Here is an 18,532-nt window from a genome sequence, read left to right on the forward strand (position 1 = left end):
GGGATGGAGTCCCGTGTGCACTTCAGGAGCATAGTTTAACCCCCCCCCCCTCCCCCTCCCCCTCCCCAAACACGCCCCTTCACCCCATTCCCTTCTGCCTTTCTTAAACTGAAAATGAAAGTGTCAGACTGCAGGGATTTCTGAGAGGAACTCCACCCAGAGGAACTCCACTACATCTACTCAGGGTTTCTCATTCACGTTGGAAAACTGTGTGTGAGAAAAGAAGCTCTTGCTCTTTACCTTTTACTTATGGCACAGAGTAGAGAGGTGGAGAATACCCATAATGCACTGAGGTGTGTATCTGATCACATTAAATTAATGAATGAAAGAAACAACACTGGTTATTTATTCCAGTCAGGTTCCATTACTGATGCAGTGTTTATTGATGGACAGTAACATTAAGAACACAGTAATGACAAAATAGTGCTGGATAGAACACACACACACACACACACACACACACACACACACACACACACACGCGCGCACAGGTTTACAGAGACTCAGAGCTGGAAGGTGGCTGATGTCTGAGACATGGCGTTGTAGAGGAACGTGTTATTAAAGGGAACAAACTGGTGTGTGATGAGCTTGATGGCTTCCTGAGCTGCAGCTCCTGTAAAGGAATATGAGTTAAAATGTTAAAAACACACTGACCAGCAGGGCGAGACACCACATCACGAAACTCTTTTATTCCTCTTATACCACAGCAACTTGACAAAGATTACAAATTCTACTTACTTAAAGAATATCCGTTTATAGTTATATTTAATGTTGTGGTACATCGGTAAAATGAGCTACTTCCTGTCCAAACTTTATAGCAGCTATAAACACTCGTTCCTTCACCATCCCCTCTTTATTCTCTCTCTATTCCTGCTCTCTATTCTCTCTCCCTCTATTCTCTCTCCCTCTATTCTCTCTTCCCTCGCTTTATTCTCTCTCTTGCTAGACATGTGACAGAGAAACAGTGAAGAAGTGTAAACGCCTCTGTGCTGAAGGAAAACTGAAAGTTACAGCGTCACCTCTGACTGTTACACAGCGCTGACACTGGAGACTCCTTCCATAAATGTTACATAAAGATCTCCTTACATGATTTTAATCAGTTTACATGAAGCGTCTGTACACGTCCCTGTGAATGAGCCGGTACTATAGAAACCATAACGTATTGGAGTGAGTGCATTAATATAAACCTATGCTGCTGTCAGAGCCACTGTTATAGAGAACTAATCACCACCTTCTGACCAATCACAGTCCAGAACTCAGCAGCAGTTTACTGAATATCCCTGTCATGCGTGTGTGCGTGTGTGTGTGAGAACCTGTAAACTCACCTCCCAGTAATGCCGCGACTGTGTGTGGCTCTGCAGCTCCATAACGGCAACTAAAACACACACACAATATCACACACACACAAACACACACACACAACATCAGTGGGAGATTAAAACACTGCTAAAAATAATGGTAAATAATTAAATTAAATATATTAATAGTCATCACTCTCTGGTAACAGTATGAGTAATGATGAATAGTGTTGTTACTGAGTGATAATAAATAAATAAAGACAGATTTGTAAAGAGGAAGTGACATCACACTGATGTTCACTCACAACTCGTGGATGTAGTCGTCTTTAACGCTGACGTTGAGTGTGTACTCCTGCAGGAGACTGTTCACACACACCTTCAACCTGCTGATGTCCTCCTCCACCTGGTAATTATACACACCTGCCCCCCACCCCCCACCCCCCACACACACACACACAAACACAAACACACAGTTCTAAAGCTATCAGTCAACCACTATGGAAATTATGTCCTGTCCTTAACTGGTTTTAATGTTTTATTAGTTCTATTTTTACTGGATCTGTTGGGGTAAAGGGTTTAACTAGTTCTGATGGTTTATTTGTGGTAGTTTTAGGTGGTTCTGATGGTTTTTAATGGTTTACCTGGTTCTAATGGCTTTTATTCATTCTAATGGTTATACTAGTTTCTGATGGTTTTACTGGTTCTAATGGTTTTGATGGTACCTGGGTATCTGGAGTGCTGCTGGTAGAAACGATCCACAGAACGCAGCATGAGATACAGAACCATCTCGCTGTCTGGATTATCCATACAGGAAGCTGAACACACACACACACACACACACACACACACTTTAAAAAGCTCTAATGAAAGCGTGTGTGTAACCTTATAATAATTAGACAGTGTACACACTATAAATATACAACCACTCTGTGTGTGTGTGTGTGTGTGTGTGTGTGTGTGTGTATATGAGAGACTCACTGATCTCGTCCTTGTTAACAGTCTCCACACTGTATTCTTCAGAGAGAGATCTGCAGTGGAGAACCCGCAGGAACGCTGCGCTCTTACCTGCACAGGTAAACAGCAGAGTTAAATAACGGCACATAATGAGTAAACACACACACACACACACACACACACACACACACACACACAGACTCACTCACTGTCTCTGTCTCTCTCTCTCACACACACACACACACACACACACACACACACACACACACAGTTCAGCATCCCTTTTCCTCACACACTTTGCGCATATCAGTGTGTATGAGTATGTCACAGTGTGTATGAGTGTGTGTGTATACACTGAAACACAGGGTGTGTGTGAAGCGTCTTGTGTAGTAGTGCTGCTCGCCACATCGTGCCCTATGCGTGCTGCTCTCTGTGTACAGTGACTGCTGCGGGTTAGCCTCCTGACAGAGGAGCAGAGTGTAAATCTCTCCCTGTCAGTACTGAGCCTCTCCACCACCAAGACACGCAGTGTCTCCCCGGGACAAGGGCGGAACTGGGTCTCTCACGGTCCCAGACAAACTGAAGGGGATCTCGGAGCATCAGTGGGAGAGACGAGGCGCGCAGGCCCACCACTGTGTGGACACGCACTGGCACCCATCAACCACCGCCCCAGCTATGGGCAAATAGTGTGTGTGTGAGAGAGAGACAGTGAGTGAGTGTGTGTGTGTGAGTCTGTGTGTGTGTGTGTGTGTGTGTGTGTGTGTGTGTGTGTGTGTGTGTGTGTGAGACTCACAGAACAGTTTGATGTCCTGCTCGGAGATGCTCTCTGCCGGCTTCAGAGTGACGAGACCAAATTTAAAAAGAAATAAATAAAAAAAATAATCAGAAATGAAACTGTATCACAGAGCAGGAGAATCACCTAACTAATACACACCACACTCTACACTGTGTGTGTGTGTGTGTGTGTGTGTGTGTGTGTGTGTGTGTGTTACCTTCCCAACAGCCTGAAGATGAGACTCGATGTGTTTGGCCACAACAGCAGCATCCTGCATTGCTTTCTCCCTGTAACTACACAGACGCACACGCACACGCACACACACACGCACACACACACGCACGCACACACGCACGCACACACGCACGCACACGTGCATTTAACACATTTATAACCCATTTCCAAAAAGTTTGTGTGCATACATCTGTGTATCTCTGTCTATTTGCATGAGTATGTCTTTATGTATCTGTATTTGTGTGTGTGTGTGTGTGTGTGTGTATGTGTGTGCGTGTATACGTACACATTTTGCAGGTTGATGAATTTATCCGAGTCAGCGATCATATCCGGGATGGTTCCACGCAGAGGGAGCTTCCCGTTCCCCTCGTTCTGCACGAAATCCCTCACACCTCGAGCCATCACCCAAAACTCCGGGGTCTGTTCACAGCGGGGAATTAATAAGATAAACTGATCTTACACTCATTTATAATCCCATGGAGGGTGGAAATAAACATACAGATGTTCCAGACGTGGTTCTAATAAACATCTGGTCTGTGATTACGATAGAGTGAGTGTTACGGCGTCTGACCTGTGAGGTGATGTTCTCACACTGCTCAGAACTGAAGATCTCCTCCACACTGCTGCAGATCTACACACATACACACACACACGTGCATTAATCAATCACACACACACACACACACGTGCATCAATCATTCACACACACAAATGCATTAATCACACACACCTTGGTGGGATTTAAAGCTGTGTTGACGTTCTTAATGGCTTCATCAAAGTTCTCCTCCTCCTCCGGAACGCCGTTTTCATTCTTCCGAATCCCTGAGAGACGGAAGGCGGTGGAGAGGATCTCAGTGAGGAGAAGTAACTGAAAACACTTCTGTTATTAAAAGATGGACAGATAACGGAGGAATGGATTAGTGATGCTCTCACCGTCTCTGATCAGATGTCTGAACGCCTCCTTCTCCTTGTAATTCTTTGGCAGCTGAAAGTCGTGCTGAAGGAAAAACATCGTTATAATTACTTATTAATAATAAATAAATAAATAAATAAATAAATCATCCATGACAAGTGAATAATGTTTATTTCCAACATAAAGAAATACATGCTTTAATTAAACTGAGTGTAAAATTCAGGGTTTTTTTTATTTCATTAGGTCACGTGACCACAGTTCTATCAGGAGACATTAATGAGTGTATGGTTCTCTCTTGTGGGCGTGGCCTGTACAGTTTTATTACATTCCCATTATTAATAAGGATTAAAGGTGTATCGATACATCTGATGCAGACGTGAGGTGATGTGCATCGTGGAGAAGTCTGATATCAGTGTGTATTAATTATCTAATGCTGCTGCACTGCTTTAACTCCAGAGTGAAATATACACAGCGCACGCTGGTCACGTGATCACGCTCTGTCTCGGAGTTTGAGTGCATTACCTCGCTGTACCACTGCTCCAGATATTTTGCGATGATGATGATCCACGGCGTGTGACTGTGATCCTACAATAAAATAAACCCACAGTAAGGTTCAGTCATTTCTATAAACACTCGAGTGTGCGGCTGCTCTCGGTACCTTCTTGTCCATGGAGTCCAGGTCGTAGGAGTTGATGTGGTTTCTCAGCTCGGTGAAGGGAGCGTCCAGTCTGAGATCCTCCAGAGCGCTGTCCGGGTGAGACTCCACCACTGACAACACACACACACACACACACACACACACACACATATACACACCAAACCACTAATACAGCACGGCTTATTATGTGGAGGGAAATAAATCCTTTAAAACTGATCTATAGTCTGATTTCTGGGTGTTAGTGAGAGGGACTGCAGAAATACAGCACAGGATGAATAGAAAGGAATGGAGAGATAAATGGAGAGATAAATGGATGAACTCAGAGCTGATATCTTGGCAAAGGGAGGAGACACAAAGTATTGACTAAAAGGGTGCCAATAATTGTCGCACACCTATATTTAGCGAAGATATTTTATAAACCTGTGCTGTGTTTGATATGAGAGCAGAGTATTCTCGTGAAGTTTTTTAACAAAAGATCAAAAGGTTAAACAATAAAGACACTTTTCACAGTCTTCTATACTCATATTTACTAAGGGTGCCAATATTAATGGAGGGAGCTGTAGATAGAATAGAATAAATGAATGAATGAGTGGGTGAGATGTGTGTGTGTGTGTGTGTGTGTGTGTGTAGTCATCACCTGTGTGTTCCTTCACAGCGAGTCTCATGTAGCCGACGAGTCCATACGTCCTGCAGACCAGAAACGGAACACTGGCCTTCCATAACACACACGCCAACCTCAAACACACACTGCACACACACACACACACACACACACACGTATATAGATGTTACCATATTAACCAGACACAGAGAGGAGACACATCTGGGCTGCTGCTGATTCACCTTTCTGGAAGTTGAACACTGATGACCAAACTGAATCTGTTAAAGAACTCTGGATCGTTTTCCAGCAGTTTATCAGCGTCCTGCACACACACACACACACACACACTATAATAAACACACACTCACACAGAAACACACTATAATACACACTCACCTTACAGAAACACTCTGTGTATCTACATCATCTCTACCAGTATCACACACACACACACACACACACACACACACACTTCTCTGTACTGGGGAATAACGGGAACGCTGAGACAGGTTAGAGTTTTGTGATTACAGGGAGAAGAACACTCCGAGGTGAGGACTCATCAGAAGGGCGTGTGATTATAATCTCCCTCACCTCCTCCACAAAGTTTCCTGAAACATCACTGTTCAGTTCCTGCAGTAACTCAGTCGCTGCCTGAGCTCGGCTCTGAGAGAACACACACACACACACACACACACACACACACACACACACACACCACCATATAAGGCAGAGAATAACTCCTAACAAATTACTTTTAACTCAATAATAATGCTGATGAAGAACTGAGCAGATCGTACCTTCCCGATGCTGTCACTGCAGAGAAAGAAGCTGCAGAATAGAAAGGTGTGTGTGAGTGTTAGTAAAGAACTGAAATTAATCAGTGTGTGTATGAAAGTCAAATAATTTTAAACACTTTACTTGTTTCCAACATCCTCTCCTGTCACCTTGTGTCCATCAACTATAGTAAATGCACCGATACCTACACACACACACACACACACACACACACACACGGTCAGATGGTTTATGTAAGTGTTGGTGTTGTGATGAAGCAGAGTCTCTGTTAACACACTAATGTTGGTTATTTTTTACTTCTGTTGCCCCTGTCCCAACTTTTTTGAGACATGTTGCTGCCATCAAATTCAGAATGACGGATTTTCTCCTTAAAGCGGAAAACTTCCTGTTTGAACACGCGGTGTGTTCTGCTCTGAAAACATACGGGTTTATGAGATTTACAAATCACTACATTCTGCTTTTATTTACATTTTACACAGCGTCCCAACTTATTTGGGGTCATGTGTGTGTCTGTTAGAGAGAATGTGTGTGTGTTAGTGTGTGTGTGTGTGTGTGAGAGAGAGAGAGAATGTGTGTGTGTGTGAGAGAGAGAGAGAATGTGTGTGTTAGTGTGTGTGTGTGTTAGTGTGTGTGTGTGAGAGAGAGAGAGAGAATGTGTGTGTGTTAGTGTGTGTGAGAGAGAGAGAATGTGTGTGTGTGTGTGTGTGTGTGTGTGTGTGTGTGTACCAGGTAAGACGAGGTTCTTCAGGATCTCTGTACCGGACACTGTGGCGTTTATCAGACACACATGTGCGCTTTCAAGAGCATCCTGACCATGATCTCCCCATAACCTGACATTAAACACACACACACACACACACACACACACACACACACACACACAAGCGTTAATACATTTAATCACACGTATATACACAGCTCTGTATCCGTTTCTCTAAACCTACAAATAAATCCATATTAAACCCATTATTAACCTACACTCGCATACAGCAGCGGTGCAGTAACAACCTCTCTGTGTGTGTCTCTCTCTCTCCCTCTCTGTCTATCTCTCACTCTGTCTGTCTCCCTCTCTATCTCTCTCCCTCTGTCTGTCTCCCTCTCTGTCTCTCTCCCTCTCTGTCCATCTCTCCCCCTCTGTCTATCTCTCTCCCTCTGTCTCTCTCCCCCTCTGTCTGTCTCTCTCCCTCTCTGTGTGTCTCTCTCCCTCTCTGTGTGTGTCTCTCTCTCTGTGTGTCTCTCCCTCTCTGTGTCTCTCCCTCTCTGTCTATCTCTCCCTCTCTGTCTCTCTCCCTCTCTGTCTCTCTCCCTCTCTGTCTCTCCCCCTCTCTGTCTGTCTCTCTCCCTCTCTGTCTGTCTCTCTCCCTCTCTCTCTGTCTCTCTCTGTCTCTCCCTCTCTCCCCCTCTGTCTGTCTCTGATCTTTAATAACTTTAGAATAATATATTTGATGCATTCGGTGTTTTGCAGTAAATAAGAGCTGTTTTCTACAGGCGCTCAGTTCGGGCCTAAACATCTAAACCTGCACTAAATGTGAGATTAATTCATTATAAATAACGAATAAATCTTGACTAAAAGTGCCTTATCATCATTCACCTCAGCTGTCGATCATATCTTTGCTCTTTACTGGTTTTGTGTTCGGCCATACCGCCTCAGCTCTGCTCCAGCACCAACACAGCAGAACGAACCACTGAGGCTGTGTCCCAAACTCCTCACTACTTCCTACATAGTGCACTATAGTCTGCGAAATTATAGTTCCCTTATTAGTCCCTGAGATAAATGAAGTCATGTAAGACTACAAACCACAAGCAGAACAAAAACCTGTTATTAAATCATACAGTAAAAATAATAACCCTGCAGCATTTTTATTACACACTAGTTAGTGCGTTAGTGTGCGGTTTGAGACGCAGCCCTCCATCCCGCTACAACCTTTCCTCGGCAAATCCACTGAACGAACATAAACAAAGTGTCGTTTTTATTATACAGGATAAATGCGATTAATGTGCGTTAAACATAACACATGTCATTGAAGAGAGCTGCCAGAAATACCAAATGATGTGATTTATTATTAATATTTTATTCAAATCTGAAAATTCTGCACCCCTGAACTCAAATAATGGATTAATCCAGCAGTGATGTAAATACCGGAAAAAAAGAAAAAGAAAAAAAAAATCGGCTTCATTCTTCTTCTGTGGCGCTTTATCGGTATCCAGGCGGAGTATTTACTGCCACCTGGTGTTTAATTATGAAAATCTTGAACTAAACGGAATGAATAAGTAAATAAATGGACAGTAGGGGGCAGTAGAGGGCAGGAGACAGTAAGGGAGCAGTAGGGTGTTAATCGGGGGCAGGTGGCAGCAGCGAGAGACTACATGGGTAGAAGTTTGATAAAATAATGAGGCAAGAGGCTGTTATATGGGGTTAGTAGGGGCAATAAGGGGCAATAAAGGGTTGTGGGAAGCAGTGAGCTGCTGTAGGGTGCAGCAGTGGACAGTAACGGAGGAGGTAATAGGGGGTAATAACTTTCAGAGAGGAGGGAGGAAAGAGTGCCATTGCTCAGGTGGACGCGTTAATATTAAATTATCACCTGGAGATATGAATGAGATGAAAGCAGTGAACACTGAAAGTGTGTTTAAGATACAACAGATCTTTGAAGGTTAATTACACACTATAAATAACCTAAATGATCACTACTGTCAATTTCCCTGATTAAAAAACACATAATAAAGTTACAAAAGATAAAGATGTCTCCTTAAGGAGATAAACAATGACAGTTCAGTCATTTCTTTGCGCAGTAATTGAGAGGGGGGGTATTATGGGGCGGTAAGGTGTGTAAGGGGCTGTAGGGGGCAGTAGAGGATAATGAGGGGGCAGGGGGCAGTAAGAGAGAGTGGGCTGCATTCTTAATGACTCCAGTCTGTTCAGGGGGTAAAGAGGGCCATCTGCAGGGCAGGAGTGGGGGTTGGGGGGGGGTATGTAGGGCAGTAAAGAGAGAAAAAAACACTATCCAGAGTGTCAGATGTTCAGTAAAGACACTTGATGGTTCTTTATTAAAGTCACGTGACCGTGAGTGATTTCTCACAGCTCAAACATGAGTGAATGAAGTGTTCTTTAGCTTCTTCATCAGCGTGATGGTCTACAGCGTGTCACACACAGCAGGTGGAACTTTTCTTCTCCATGATGAAGCTCTGAGGAGGAGTCGGACGTGTTGTGTGTCCCTGTGGTAATAACCGTGTGGAGATGGACTGAAGCTCTTCAGAGGAACTTCACTGGATTATAGAAGATGTTTAAGACGTGACGTCTCGAAATAAAATCGTCCATCCTAACAAAGGAGTGTGTTTAGTGTCACATGCAGGCCTGAAGTGTGTGTGTGTGTGTGTGGGTTTAATCTGCACCTGCTGCTTCTGCGTTGTGTGTGTGTGTGAGGAACAAAAGCGGCTGTGGAGGGTGTAGCAGCTGCTGGACGTGTGTGTGAGGGGACTCTCCCTCCCCGGCTGCGTTCTCTTTCACTCTTTAAAAACAAGGCCAGGGTTCAGTCCAGTGTTCCACTAAACCCAGCCGGAACCTCGTCATAAATATACAAAACCAACCAAATAAACGTCACACTCTGAGCACTGGTGTGTTACAGAGGAACGCGGTGACGTCTCAGTTTGGACAGAACTTTTAGAAGGTCACTGAAGTGTTAAAGATGATTAGAGATTATTTTAGAGACTGAAGCAGCTCGTGTGTATTCTCAGTACACGTGTAATGGTTTTAATGATTGTGATTGTATTTGTGTAAAATCAGAAACCCTTTAAATACACAACTTTAACTATATACACAATAATATGAAATAAAGGTTGAACTGAAACACTGCGGATTCTCCAGAACAGGAAATAAATCATGAATAAATCAGCATCTGAACTCCATCTGTCTCTTAATGACCCTCTAATTAATCACACTGACGGCTAGTGGATTACTGAGACTGTGTGCGTGTGTGTGAGCGAGTGAGTGTGTGTGTATATGAGAGAACACAGACATTTTAAATCTCAATGTCTTAAATATTTTGTTGTTCACGACTAAATAAATCAGTTAAATTCTTACTAAAACTTAAACAGAGCAGAACGGTCCTACTTCCTGTCCCCTGATCTCAGAAACAGTGACCTTCTGCACGAACAGACGCAATGTGATTTTTTTGAATGACTGCATTTATTTATGTCCTTAATTTAAATCTGAATTATTCGTCCATCTGCAGCGTGACTCCGTGCGAGGAGTTCTGCAGCGTGTCGGACTGCGAGCAGGTAATAATCACCTGAACACTTCCGAATTCATCCTGCTGCGTATTTTATCTTCTATAAACACAGGAGCAGTTCCACCGGCAGCCGTACACACTGAAGGTGGTGCTTCCGATCATCAGCGGTTCCTTCACTGCTCCATACTCTTCTCCTCCACTCATTCTGCTACAAATTGATCTTCGTCTCTTCTGTACAGATGTTGTTCCAGAACTCTACTCTGGTCTTCCCGTGGTGTGCATGTCATGGTAAACCTTCTGCGTTTACTCTGGTGAAGTCTTCTCTTGTTGTGGACTTTGACACAGATGTACACTTACCTGCTGGAGGATGTTCTTCTGGCTGTGAAGGAGTTTTACTTCACAAAAGAATTCTTCATATAATTCTTCTGTCCTCCAGCACAGTTGTTTTCCGTGGTCTTCTGGGCCATTTTGTGTTCCTGAGATCACCAGGCGTTCTTTCTTTTTAAGAATGAACCAAACATTAGATTTTTGGCCACGCCTAATGTTTTTGCTCTCTCTGATTGGTTTGTTTTGGTTCTGCAGCATATTGACGGCTCTTTGGACTTCATAATGAGAGTTAACAACAGATTCCAAACTCAAATGTCACACTAATCAATTCCTCACCTTTTATCTGTTTACCTGCGAGAGAAATAATGAGGGAATAACACACACCTGGCCCTGGAACAGACAAGTGTCCAATTACTTTTGGTCCTTTAAAAAGGGCAGGGGCACATATAAACAGCGCTGTAGTTCCTGCACCGTTCACCTGATTAGGATGTAAATCCCTCAGATTAAATCTGATCTGCACTTCAGCCAATATTCAGTTGGATTTCAAATAAACTGCGGTAAAGAAATAAAATAACTGAGTGTCCAAATATTTATGAACCCGACTGTACATTAAAGCCAAAAACAGAAGATAAAGCTGATCAGTACAGGAACCTGAGCAGTGAGGAAGAAACACTGTGTTTAGAGCTTTATTTAATCTGATAAAAGACAACAATAGCAGCATCACGTTAAAATTATTTTGGTAAAAATCCGCTCAGGACCAGAGGATAAAAACTTTCAAAATAAAATCCCAGTCCTACAGCCGTTAAAGCAGTTTCCATGGTAACCTGGAACTTCCATACAAAAACAGCGTGATTCACCACAACACACACAAACATCTAGTGTAAAATATTAAACGTAATCTTCCCTGTGTGTGTGTGTGTGTGTGTGTGCGTGTGTGTGTGTGCGCGTCCCACCCCCGTTATAGCAGCATTCAGGGCACGGAGGCTCCGAGGGTTCGGCAGGCGGGCCGGGACTCTGTGAGTCAGTAATACGTGTTTAAAATAAAGACTAAAAGGCATTAGGAGTCTGAGGAGAGCAGAATAAAAAGCTGTGCAGGGTTCTGGAGGCTGATCTGAGAACAGCACGGCTGTGGGTCATGTCCCAATCCACACATCTGAAGCAGAGACGCGGTCAGGACGCAGTGTCCTCGGGTTTCTCGCTGCTGGGGGGCGGAGTCAACACTCCGGACGGGACGAGCGAGGTCTGGCTGTGTTCCGAATCCTCCAGCTGATGGGACTGAACCCTTCCCTAAAGGCCACAGAACACACACAGTCACTTCCTGATAACCGGTTACACAATACGTCACCGTACATCACACCGTTACAGCACAGGCTTTACATTACTCTCGCCTTCCCTCGAGGTACCCTTCCTGTTGGCTGCGTAAGTAGGTAACATTCTTAGAAAAAAAAATACAAGTCTGTGTTTTAACAAGCGGCCTTAACCGTCTGGATAAATCCGAATTCAGCATCGTGCGTCCTTCTCGCTAAAGACATAACTCGCACCTAGCGTCGGAATCCCTCGATTTTAATTACAGGTTAAACATCAAGCCGAAGAAATGTAACCAACACCAACACGCTCCACTCTTCTGGAAGGACTTCCACTATATTTTGGGGCGTGGCCGTGGGGATTAGTGATCATTCAGCTATAAGAGTGTTAGTGAGGTTGAGGTCAGGGCTCTGTGCAGGACACAAGTTCTTCCACCTTCACACACACACACACCACGTCTTCATGGAGCTCGCTGTGTGTCATGCTGGAACAGGAAAAAGGTTCTGCCCCAAACTGCTGCCACAAAGATGGAATCAAAATTAAGCGCAATGTCTTTGTATGCTGTAACATTAACACGAACATTAACCCCCCTCTTCACTGGATCTCAGGAGCCAAAACCCTAAAAAACAGCTCCTGACCATCCTCCTCCTCCTCCTCCTCCCCCCGCCCCCCCTGCTCCTCCCCCCCTGCTCCTCCCCCCGCCCCCCCTGCTCCTCCCTACTTCACTGCAGGAACTCTTCTTCTGACACCAAACCCAGACTCATCCATCAGATTGCCAGAGTATCCACTGCTCCAGAGTCCAGTGTCGGTGCTTTACACCGCTCCAGCTGACGCTCGGCATTGTGCAGTGATCTCAGGCGTGTGTGGAGCTGCTCTGCCATGAAACCCATTTCATGAAGCTCCTGATGCACAGATCCTGTGCTGATGCTGCTCCCAGACACAGTTTGGAGCTCTGTAGTGAGTAATTTAACAGGACAAGCGATTTCAGCGGTTCTGCTCCGAGGGTTTGTGTGATCTAACGCCTGGTAGGTGAACTGCTGGGCCGGAGCAACCGGGGCCAAACCTCCGGGGCCGAGCCGAGCTCAGCCGAGGAGCTGCTGTTGTAGCAGGGCAGAAATTTCACAAACTGGCTCGTGGTAAAGGTGGAGTCACGTGACAGAACCAGATTAAAAGTCCCGGAGATCTTCAGCACAACCCTTACTACTGCCGCTGTGTGTGTGCGCGCGCGTGTGTGTGCGTGCGTGTGTGTAGCAGTGTCTCACCAGCCAGTCCAGGTAGGGGGCGTGGTTCTGTATGCTGTGTGTGTTCTCTGCTGGAATGCCTTTAAACGTTTTTAAGGAGGAGCTTCCAACTTCACGTATCGCCATCGCAAACGGCACCATCCACCTCACACAGCGCTCCATATCACACCACTTCAACCCTGACCCCAAACACACACACACACACGAGAGATCAGTATTAAGTGTGTGACGAGATTTGGTGATTTAATATGAAAGTTAACAGCAGTGTATTACATGGTGATGATGTCACTCGTGGAGCCAAAAACAATTGCTACAAACATCTCATTATTTCAACAGATTCCACTGATTTAACACCTTGAGAGAACATAAACATCCGCCTTACTGTGGAGACCAAGCCTTACATATATACTCGTGTGTGTGTGTGTGTGTGTGTGTGTGTGTGTGTGTTCTTACCAGACACCTTCATGATGAGGTCCAGAGATGAGAAGTGGAACAAAGCTGAAGCTGCCAGCAGGCTTGAGGAGAATTCCAGACTACTGACATCCAAAATGCACAAATCCAACAGCTACACACACACACACACACACACACACACACACACACACACACACACACACACACACACACACTATTACTACCATCACATTTTCCCTCTAGTCAGAGAAGTGGATAAATCACACAGTTTAATAATCTTTATTATTTATAATCTGGAGAAACACACTGAGGCTGTACCAGTGTTCTAGTAATACTGAAACACAGCGTGTGGTTTAACAGGCCCCGCCCCCCACATCATCCCTGCCCCCCACCCTTCCCTTTAGCTCTGCTGCCCTTTTTGTAAACTTGTAGAGACACTGTGATGGAGCTGAAACTCCCCAACTCTGATGATGATGAAGCAGCTGGAGTTTATGTTAAACCCGATCAGCTGTGAGATCTACAGGAACCATCATCACTCACCTCAGCGATCTGTACGAACGTGGTCTGAGGAAACTGTGGCATGAGAACCTCAGTGGAATCCTTCAGATACACCATCTGCATGTAGATGTTCAACCACGACACCGGAGTCACCGGACTTAGACTCCAATTCAGCTCCTGAGACACAAACAACTCCAACTTTATTTCTATTCATTTCATATTCAGCACTTTATCTTTTTACTGAAGCATGCGCGGGATAGACGCGGTCCTGTTAGAGCGGTCACGCGCTCATTACACGGTCCTTCAGTAAAAAATTTAAATTAATTCTCAGCTCCAGTCCAAATAAAAAATAAACTCTAACTGATGGCAGGAACCGTTCACGCCGTGGGTCATCACCCGGGATATAAACACACACTTAAGAATTTATTCACTAAACACAGGTTTAAGCTGCAGATAAGAGTCAGTTATTTAGTGATTTCAACCAATCAGAGATTACTCAGTAGGAAAGCTCCGCCTCTTATAGCTCTGGAGGAGGAATTGATTTACAGTCATTTACAGTGACCTCAGGGTCCTCTATGCGTGTGTGTGTGTTAAACTTTACTTTATTAACAAACAGTATTTTTGTTTTTAAAAGGTGTAAACAGTTTACCTTCATGATGATGACCTCCATGCTGAGGATCTCGTCCTCCGTACACGCTCCGTCCGTCACGTACGCAAACTGGTGCACCTTCGGAGGATAGATCTCCTGCAACAACAACAATAATAACAATCAATAATTCGATGTCTGGAGACATTTGAACTCGGCTCAAATCACATCTCAGACAAGTGATTTTAGTATAAAGTACAAAAAAAAAAAAAAAAGAAATTATCAATAAAAAACAAGGACAGATTCTGTTTTTATGAACTAAGCCAATGATAAAAATGCTACGAGAGAGTTAAAATAAAAATAAAAATCCTTTTAAAGGATTAGGTGTGAACGCAAACCTGGACTGGGAGGTCAGAGGGAGCGCTCATGTTTATTTGTTTGTTATTTTTATTATTAATAATTTTAGGAGATTATAGAGATGCACCTCCATCTTAGCGGCGATGAAGAGAGCAGAAATGCCGATGAGCTGCAGCGTGGACTTCTGTACGTTCTTCTGTGTGGCCATGAAGCGATCGAAATAATCCTGACCCAAATAGAACGTCTCTCTGTGGAGTTTATACACCTCACACACCTGAGAGAGAGAGAGAGAGAGAGAGAGAGAGAGAGACAGAGAGAGAGAGAGAGAGAGAGAGACAGAGGGAGGGAGTGATACACACACCAAAACTTTAACAAAAAATAAACCCTGCCTGTTTACTATCAAACTTAATTATATTAATCCACACAGTATGCTGTAAAATCCTGTTGTTATAGTAACCAGACCATTTAATTTACACATCGTTAATTAATGTCCAGCACTTTGGTCATCTGCTGTGTAAATGTTCCCCAGGTGATTAAATCAGATTAAAGCCTCACCCATCATCAACTAGAGTGACTACAGTGAGGGTCTGTTAATCAAGCGCTCTCTCACACACACACACACACACACACACACACACACACCTCGATTAACCAGTCCAGCAGAATGGCCCTCATTTTGGGCTGCAGGTTGGGGTGTCTCTCCATCACATGGACGTTGTGGAGGTAAAGTTGATCTTTCCTCAGCAGGTTGTTCCACACGTCGTCTTTACTCGCCCAACTGAAAGCACAGCCGGAGAGAAACGTAAATAAACTCTTAACCAGTGCGCTGTGTTTAAAGTACACAGTCATTTTCTCAAACATCACAGTTTTTACCTCTCTCTCTCACATGAAAACATTCATATGATCACGTTACCATAGTGACAGAACGTCAGACTGAGAGATCAGACACCACAGGAATAAGGTTAAGATCTGCATATTGAGCTTTAGAGATGGAGAAGAGGATCGTAAATTAGGAATCATCTCACCAGCTGACAGATGAGATACCGACAGTTTTTTGTCTTCTGACAGACCAGAAGACAAAACTAAAACTTAGAAACACACCGCGTGGAGTCGGACTCCCCGAATGATTCATTATTATTTCTTTATCCGAGTTGCTTTATCCTGTGTATGCAGATCGTGAGCGATGCTGAAGTGGATGCTGGAGGTTTCTCCTACTCCCAGTAGGAAGCGGTCATGGCTAATGACTACATTCAGGCTAAAGATAAAGACAGGATTTCTCTTATTCGAATATTAGAAAGCTGAAGCTCCGCCCTGGAGCGCACTGGAATGTTGACACACGCAGATACACCTTGCTGCAGGGGGCTAATATTTAGAAAGAAAACTGTAAAGCGGCCTTCCGCGTCTCACCACAGGGCAGGCAGGGGCGAGGGCCGTGTCGGTGTGAGGAACACACTCCTGCTGGTGTAGTGTGTGAATCCCATGCTGCCAATTTCAACCGGTTTATCCACCTGATGCAGCAAGGACGCTGACGTCTGATCCCGGCACGTCTGATCCCGGCACGTCTGAGCAGGCAGCGAGAGAAAAGAGAAGTTTTCTTAACTGAATAAAACACGACATCCATCACAAACCGACAGGATTTTGTGGCTCAATGTAAACACACACTACAATACCATAAAGCACTTTCTATTCACAACACACACACCCATGTCCCCATATCTCTCTCTCTCTCTCTCTCTCTCTCTCTCTCTCACACACACACACACACAGAAAATTCAATTAATGTAACAGAGCGGTTAGAGAAATTCAGGACGTTTAGGATGTTTAAAGAGGACAAAATGCTGATGGAAATGTTCAGAAAGAACGATATAAAGACAGGGTTTAGGAAAAGAAAGGCCGCAGTGTGTTTATGCAAAATCACCTGCTGGGACGGACACTGCTTCTTTCTCGTCTGAACGTCTGTAACGTCCTCGTCCGGATCCTGCAAGTGCTGAAAAGTGAAAAGGAGAACGTTTATTAAAGTCCGTTATAACGAACATATTAAATCACACACGATAAACTACTCACAACTGCAACATCTGCTTTCCTTTTCCTGGACCGTCCTGAGCTGGATTTAGGAGCTTCATCTGTTCTGATGTTCACGTGTGCGTTTATCCTGAAATAAACATCTTACATCATTAAGAATTCTGCGTTAAAATCCCAGAAAGCTGTTCACCTCCAGCATGCTTCTGCTTCACGCCTCTCTCTCTCTACTGAGATTAAAGTGAATAAAACACACACTTACACACTCTTACTGGGCATTATATCCACAGGATTGTCTCTCAACACCTCGGAGAGCCTGAAAAACAACATTAAAGCGTTAAAAAGGAAGTTTTTGAACATTTAAACCACTTTTTCCCGACGGGTTTGTGGCCTTTTTCCTCCCAACCCCCCACACAAAGGCCTCATGACCACAGCAACATTCACACCAGCAAAACTACTCTCAAATAAACACCACAAATCCACCCCACCGCCATGAAACACACCTGGGAGTGTGTGGATTTACACAGGAAGGTGTGAGGTGATGGATTTAGGGCTCTGAAGGAGTCTGAAAAGGATCTAATGAGGCGAGGAGAAAATGGCCGCTCCCTGCACTTCTACATCATATTATTATTAACAGTGTGTGCAGTATGCTTTATAACTGTACAACAGAGAGAATATGAAGAAGAAGCCCGTGCTGAGGTCATGTGAGTAAAGTTTGTGATTAAAGTTTAAAATCAGACTTTTATAGGAAGTGAAGAGGAGAGATTTACCTCAAACCGCGCGCGCAGGGAAAAGACTCAGATGCAGAAAAGTTAAGAAGAAATTTCACACATCATCTTCATCTTCTTCATCCCGACTGTAATCCTGTGTGTGCTCAGGGAGAACCTTATTTCCAGGGTGTGTGTGTGTGTGTGTGTGTGTGTGTTAGGGTGTGTGTTCCTCTCCTAGCTGCTCCTCATTTTGCGCCTTTGCCTTTATAAACTGCGCAAACTCGCGGCGCGCGACTCAAAAACAGACATGTTTTTAAATAAAACAAACTTATAATATTAAAAGCAGAGCAATAAAAACAACCTCCTCCTGCAGTTCCCCTTCCTCCTACAGCTCCATCACTCCTCTCTAACTGCTGAGTCTGATATAAAACATTTACTTTATAAACACATTCACTACTTTTTGCCGGGTAAAGGGGCGTGGTTTTCTGACGTCACACTGGCGATGACGACGTCATCCCGGAAGGGGTTGGGAGCACGTGGACAGCTGTGTCAGGAAATAAACAAAAAGCAGCTGTTTGCTCAGACAGGAGGCTAAAGTGAAATAACGTGAAATAACGTGAA

At 44.2% G+C, this 18,532-nt stretch overlaps 2 protein-coding genes across 3 annotated transcripts; both read right to left on the bottom strand.

Annotated features, from left to right (window-relative positions):
- Positions 1–341: 341 nt before the first annotated feature.
- nae1 (nedd8 activating enzyme E1 subunit 1) lies at positions 342–7,949 on the bottom strand. The gene is made up of 20 exons (XM_053676671.1): positions 7,820–7,949; positions 6,955–7,058; positions 6,352–6,412; positions 6,231–6,261; positions 6,025–6,096; positions 5,676–5,755; positions 5,470–5,579; positions 4,833–4,942; positions 4,697–4,759; positions 4,195–4,258; positions 3,992–4,083; positions 3,833–3,892; positions 3,548–3,681; positions 3,245–3,320; positions 3,046–3,085; positions 2,277–2,363; positions 2,021–2,113; positions 1,604–1,718; positions 1,326–1,375; positions 342–613 (listed from the first exon to the last, which is right to left on the bottom strand). The coding sequence occupies exons 1-20, from the start codon at positions 7,867–7,869 to the stop codon at positions 504–506; spliced, it is 1,602 nt and encodes a 533-aa protein (XP_053532646.1). The 5' UTR covers positions 7,870–7,949; the 3' UTR covers positions 342–503.
- A 3,502-nt stretch (positions 7,950–11,451) lies between these two features.
- ccne1 (cyclin E1) lies at positions 11,452–18,381 on the bottom strand. 2 transcript variants are annotated; one of them, XM_017458613.3, is made up of 12 exons: positions 17,972–18,381; positions 17,464–17,517; positions 17,247–17,334; positions 17,101–17,169; positions 16,590–16,744; positions 15,825–15,960; positions 15,310–15,456; positions 14,889–14,984; positions 14,282–14,416; positions 13,781–13,892; positions 13,349–13,506; positions 11,452–12,068 (listed from the first exon to the last, which is right to left on the bottom strand). In XM_017458613.3, exons 2-12 carry the CDS (start codon positions 17,478–17,480, stop codon positions 11,952–11,954), a joined length of 1,230 nt encoding a protein of 409 aa, XP_017314102.1. In that variant the 5' UTR covers positions 17,481–17,517; positions 17,972–18,381; the 3' UTR covers positions 11,452–11,951. The 2 variants fall into 2 exon arrangements, with proteins under 2 accessions (XP_017314102.1, XP_017314103.1); XM_017458614.3 differs by having other exon boundaries at positions 18,273–18,354.
- Positions 18,382–18,532: the final 151 nt, after the last annotated feature.

This window comes from Ictalurus punctatus, chromosome 27, assembly GCF_001660625.3.
Source record: "Ictalurus punctatus breed USDA103 chromosome 27, Coco_2.0, whole genome shotgun sequence".
Classification (NCBI taxonomy): domain Eukaryota; kingdom Metazoa; phylum Chordata; class Actinopteri; order Siluriformes; family Ictaluridae; genus Ictalurus; species Ictalurus punctatus.

Coding starts and splice junctions, on each gene's coding strand:
- nae1 (XM_053676671.1), bottom strand. CDS start 7,869: ATGGCCGAACACAAAACCAGTAAAGAGCAAAGATATGATCGACAGCTG. Junction 3,682..3,832: donor GTGAGAACATCACCTCACAG/GTCAGACGCCGT, acceptor CGCTGTGAACAG/ACCCCGGAGTTTTGGGTGAT. Junction 2,364..3,045: donor GCAGGACATCAAACTGTTCT/GTGAGTCTCACA, acceptor TTACCTGTGCAG/GTAAGAGCGCAGCGTTCCTG.
- ccne1 (XM_017458613.3), bottom strand. Junction 17,170..17,246: donor GGAAAGCAGATGTTGCAGTT/GTGAGTAGTTTA, acceptor TTCACTTTTCAG/CACTTGCAGGATCCGGACGA. Junction 14,985..15,309: donor TCATCGCCGCTAAGATGGAG/GTGCATCTCTAT, acceptor TTGTTGTTGCAG/GAGATCTATCCTCCGAAGGT.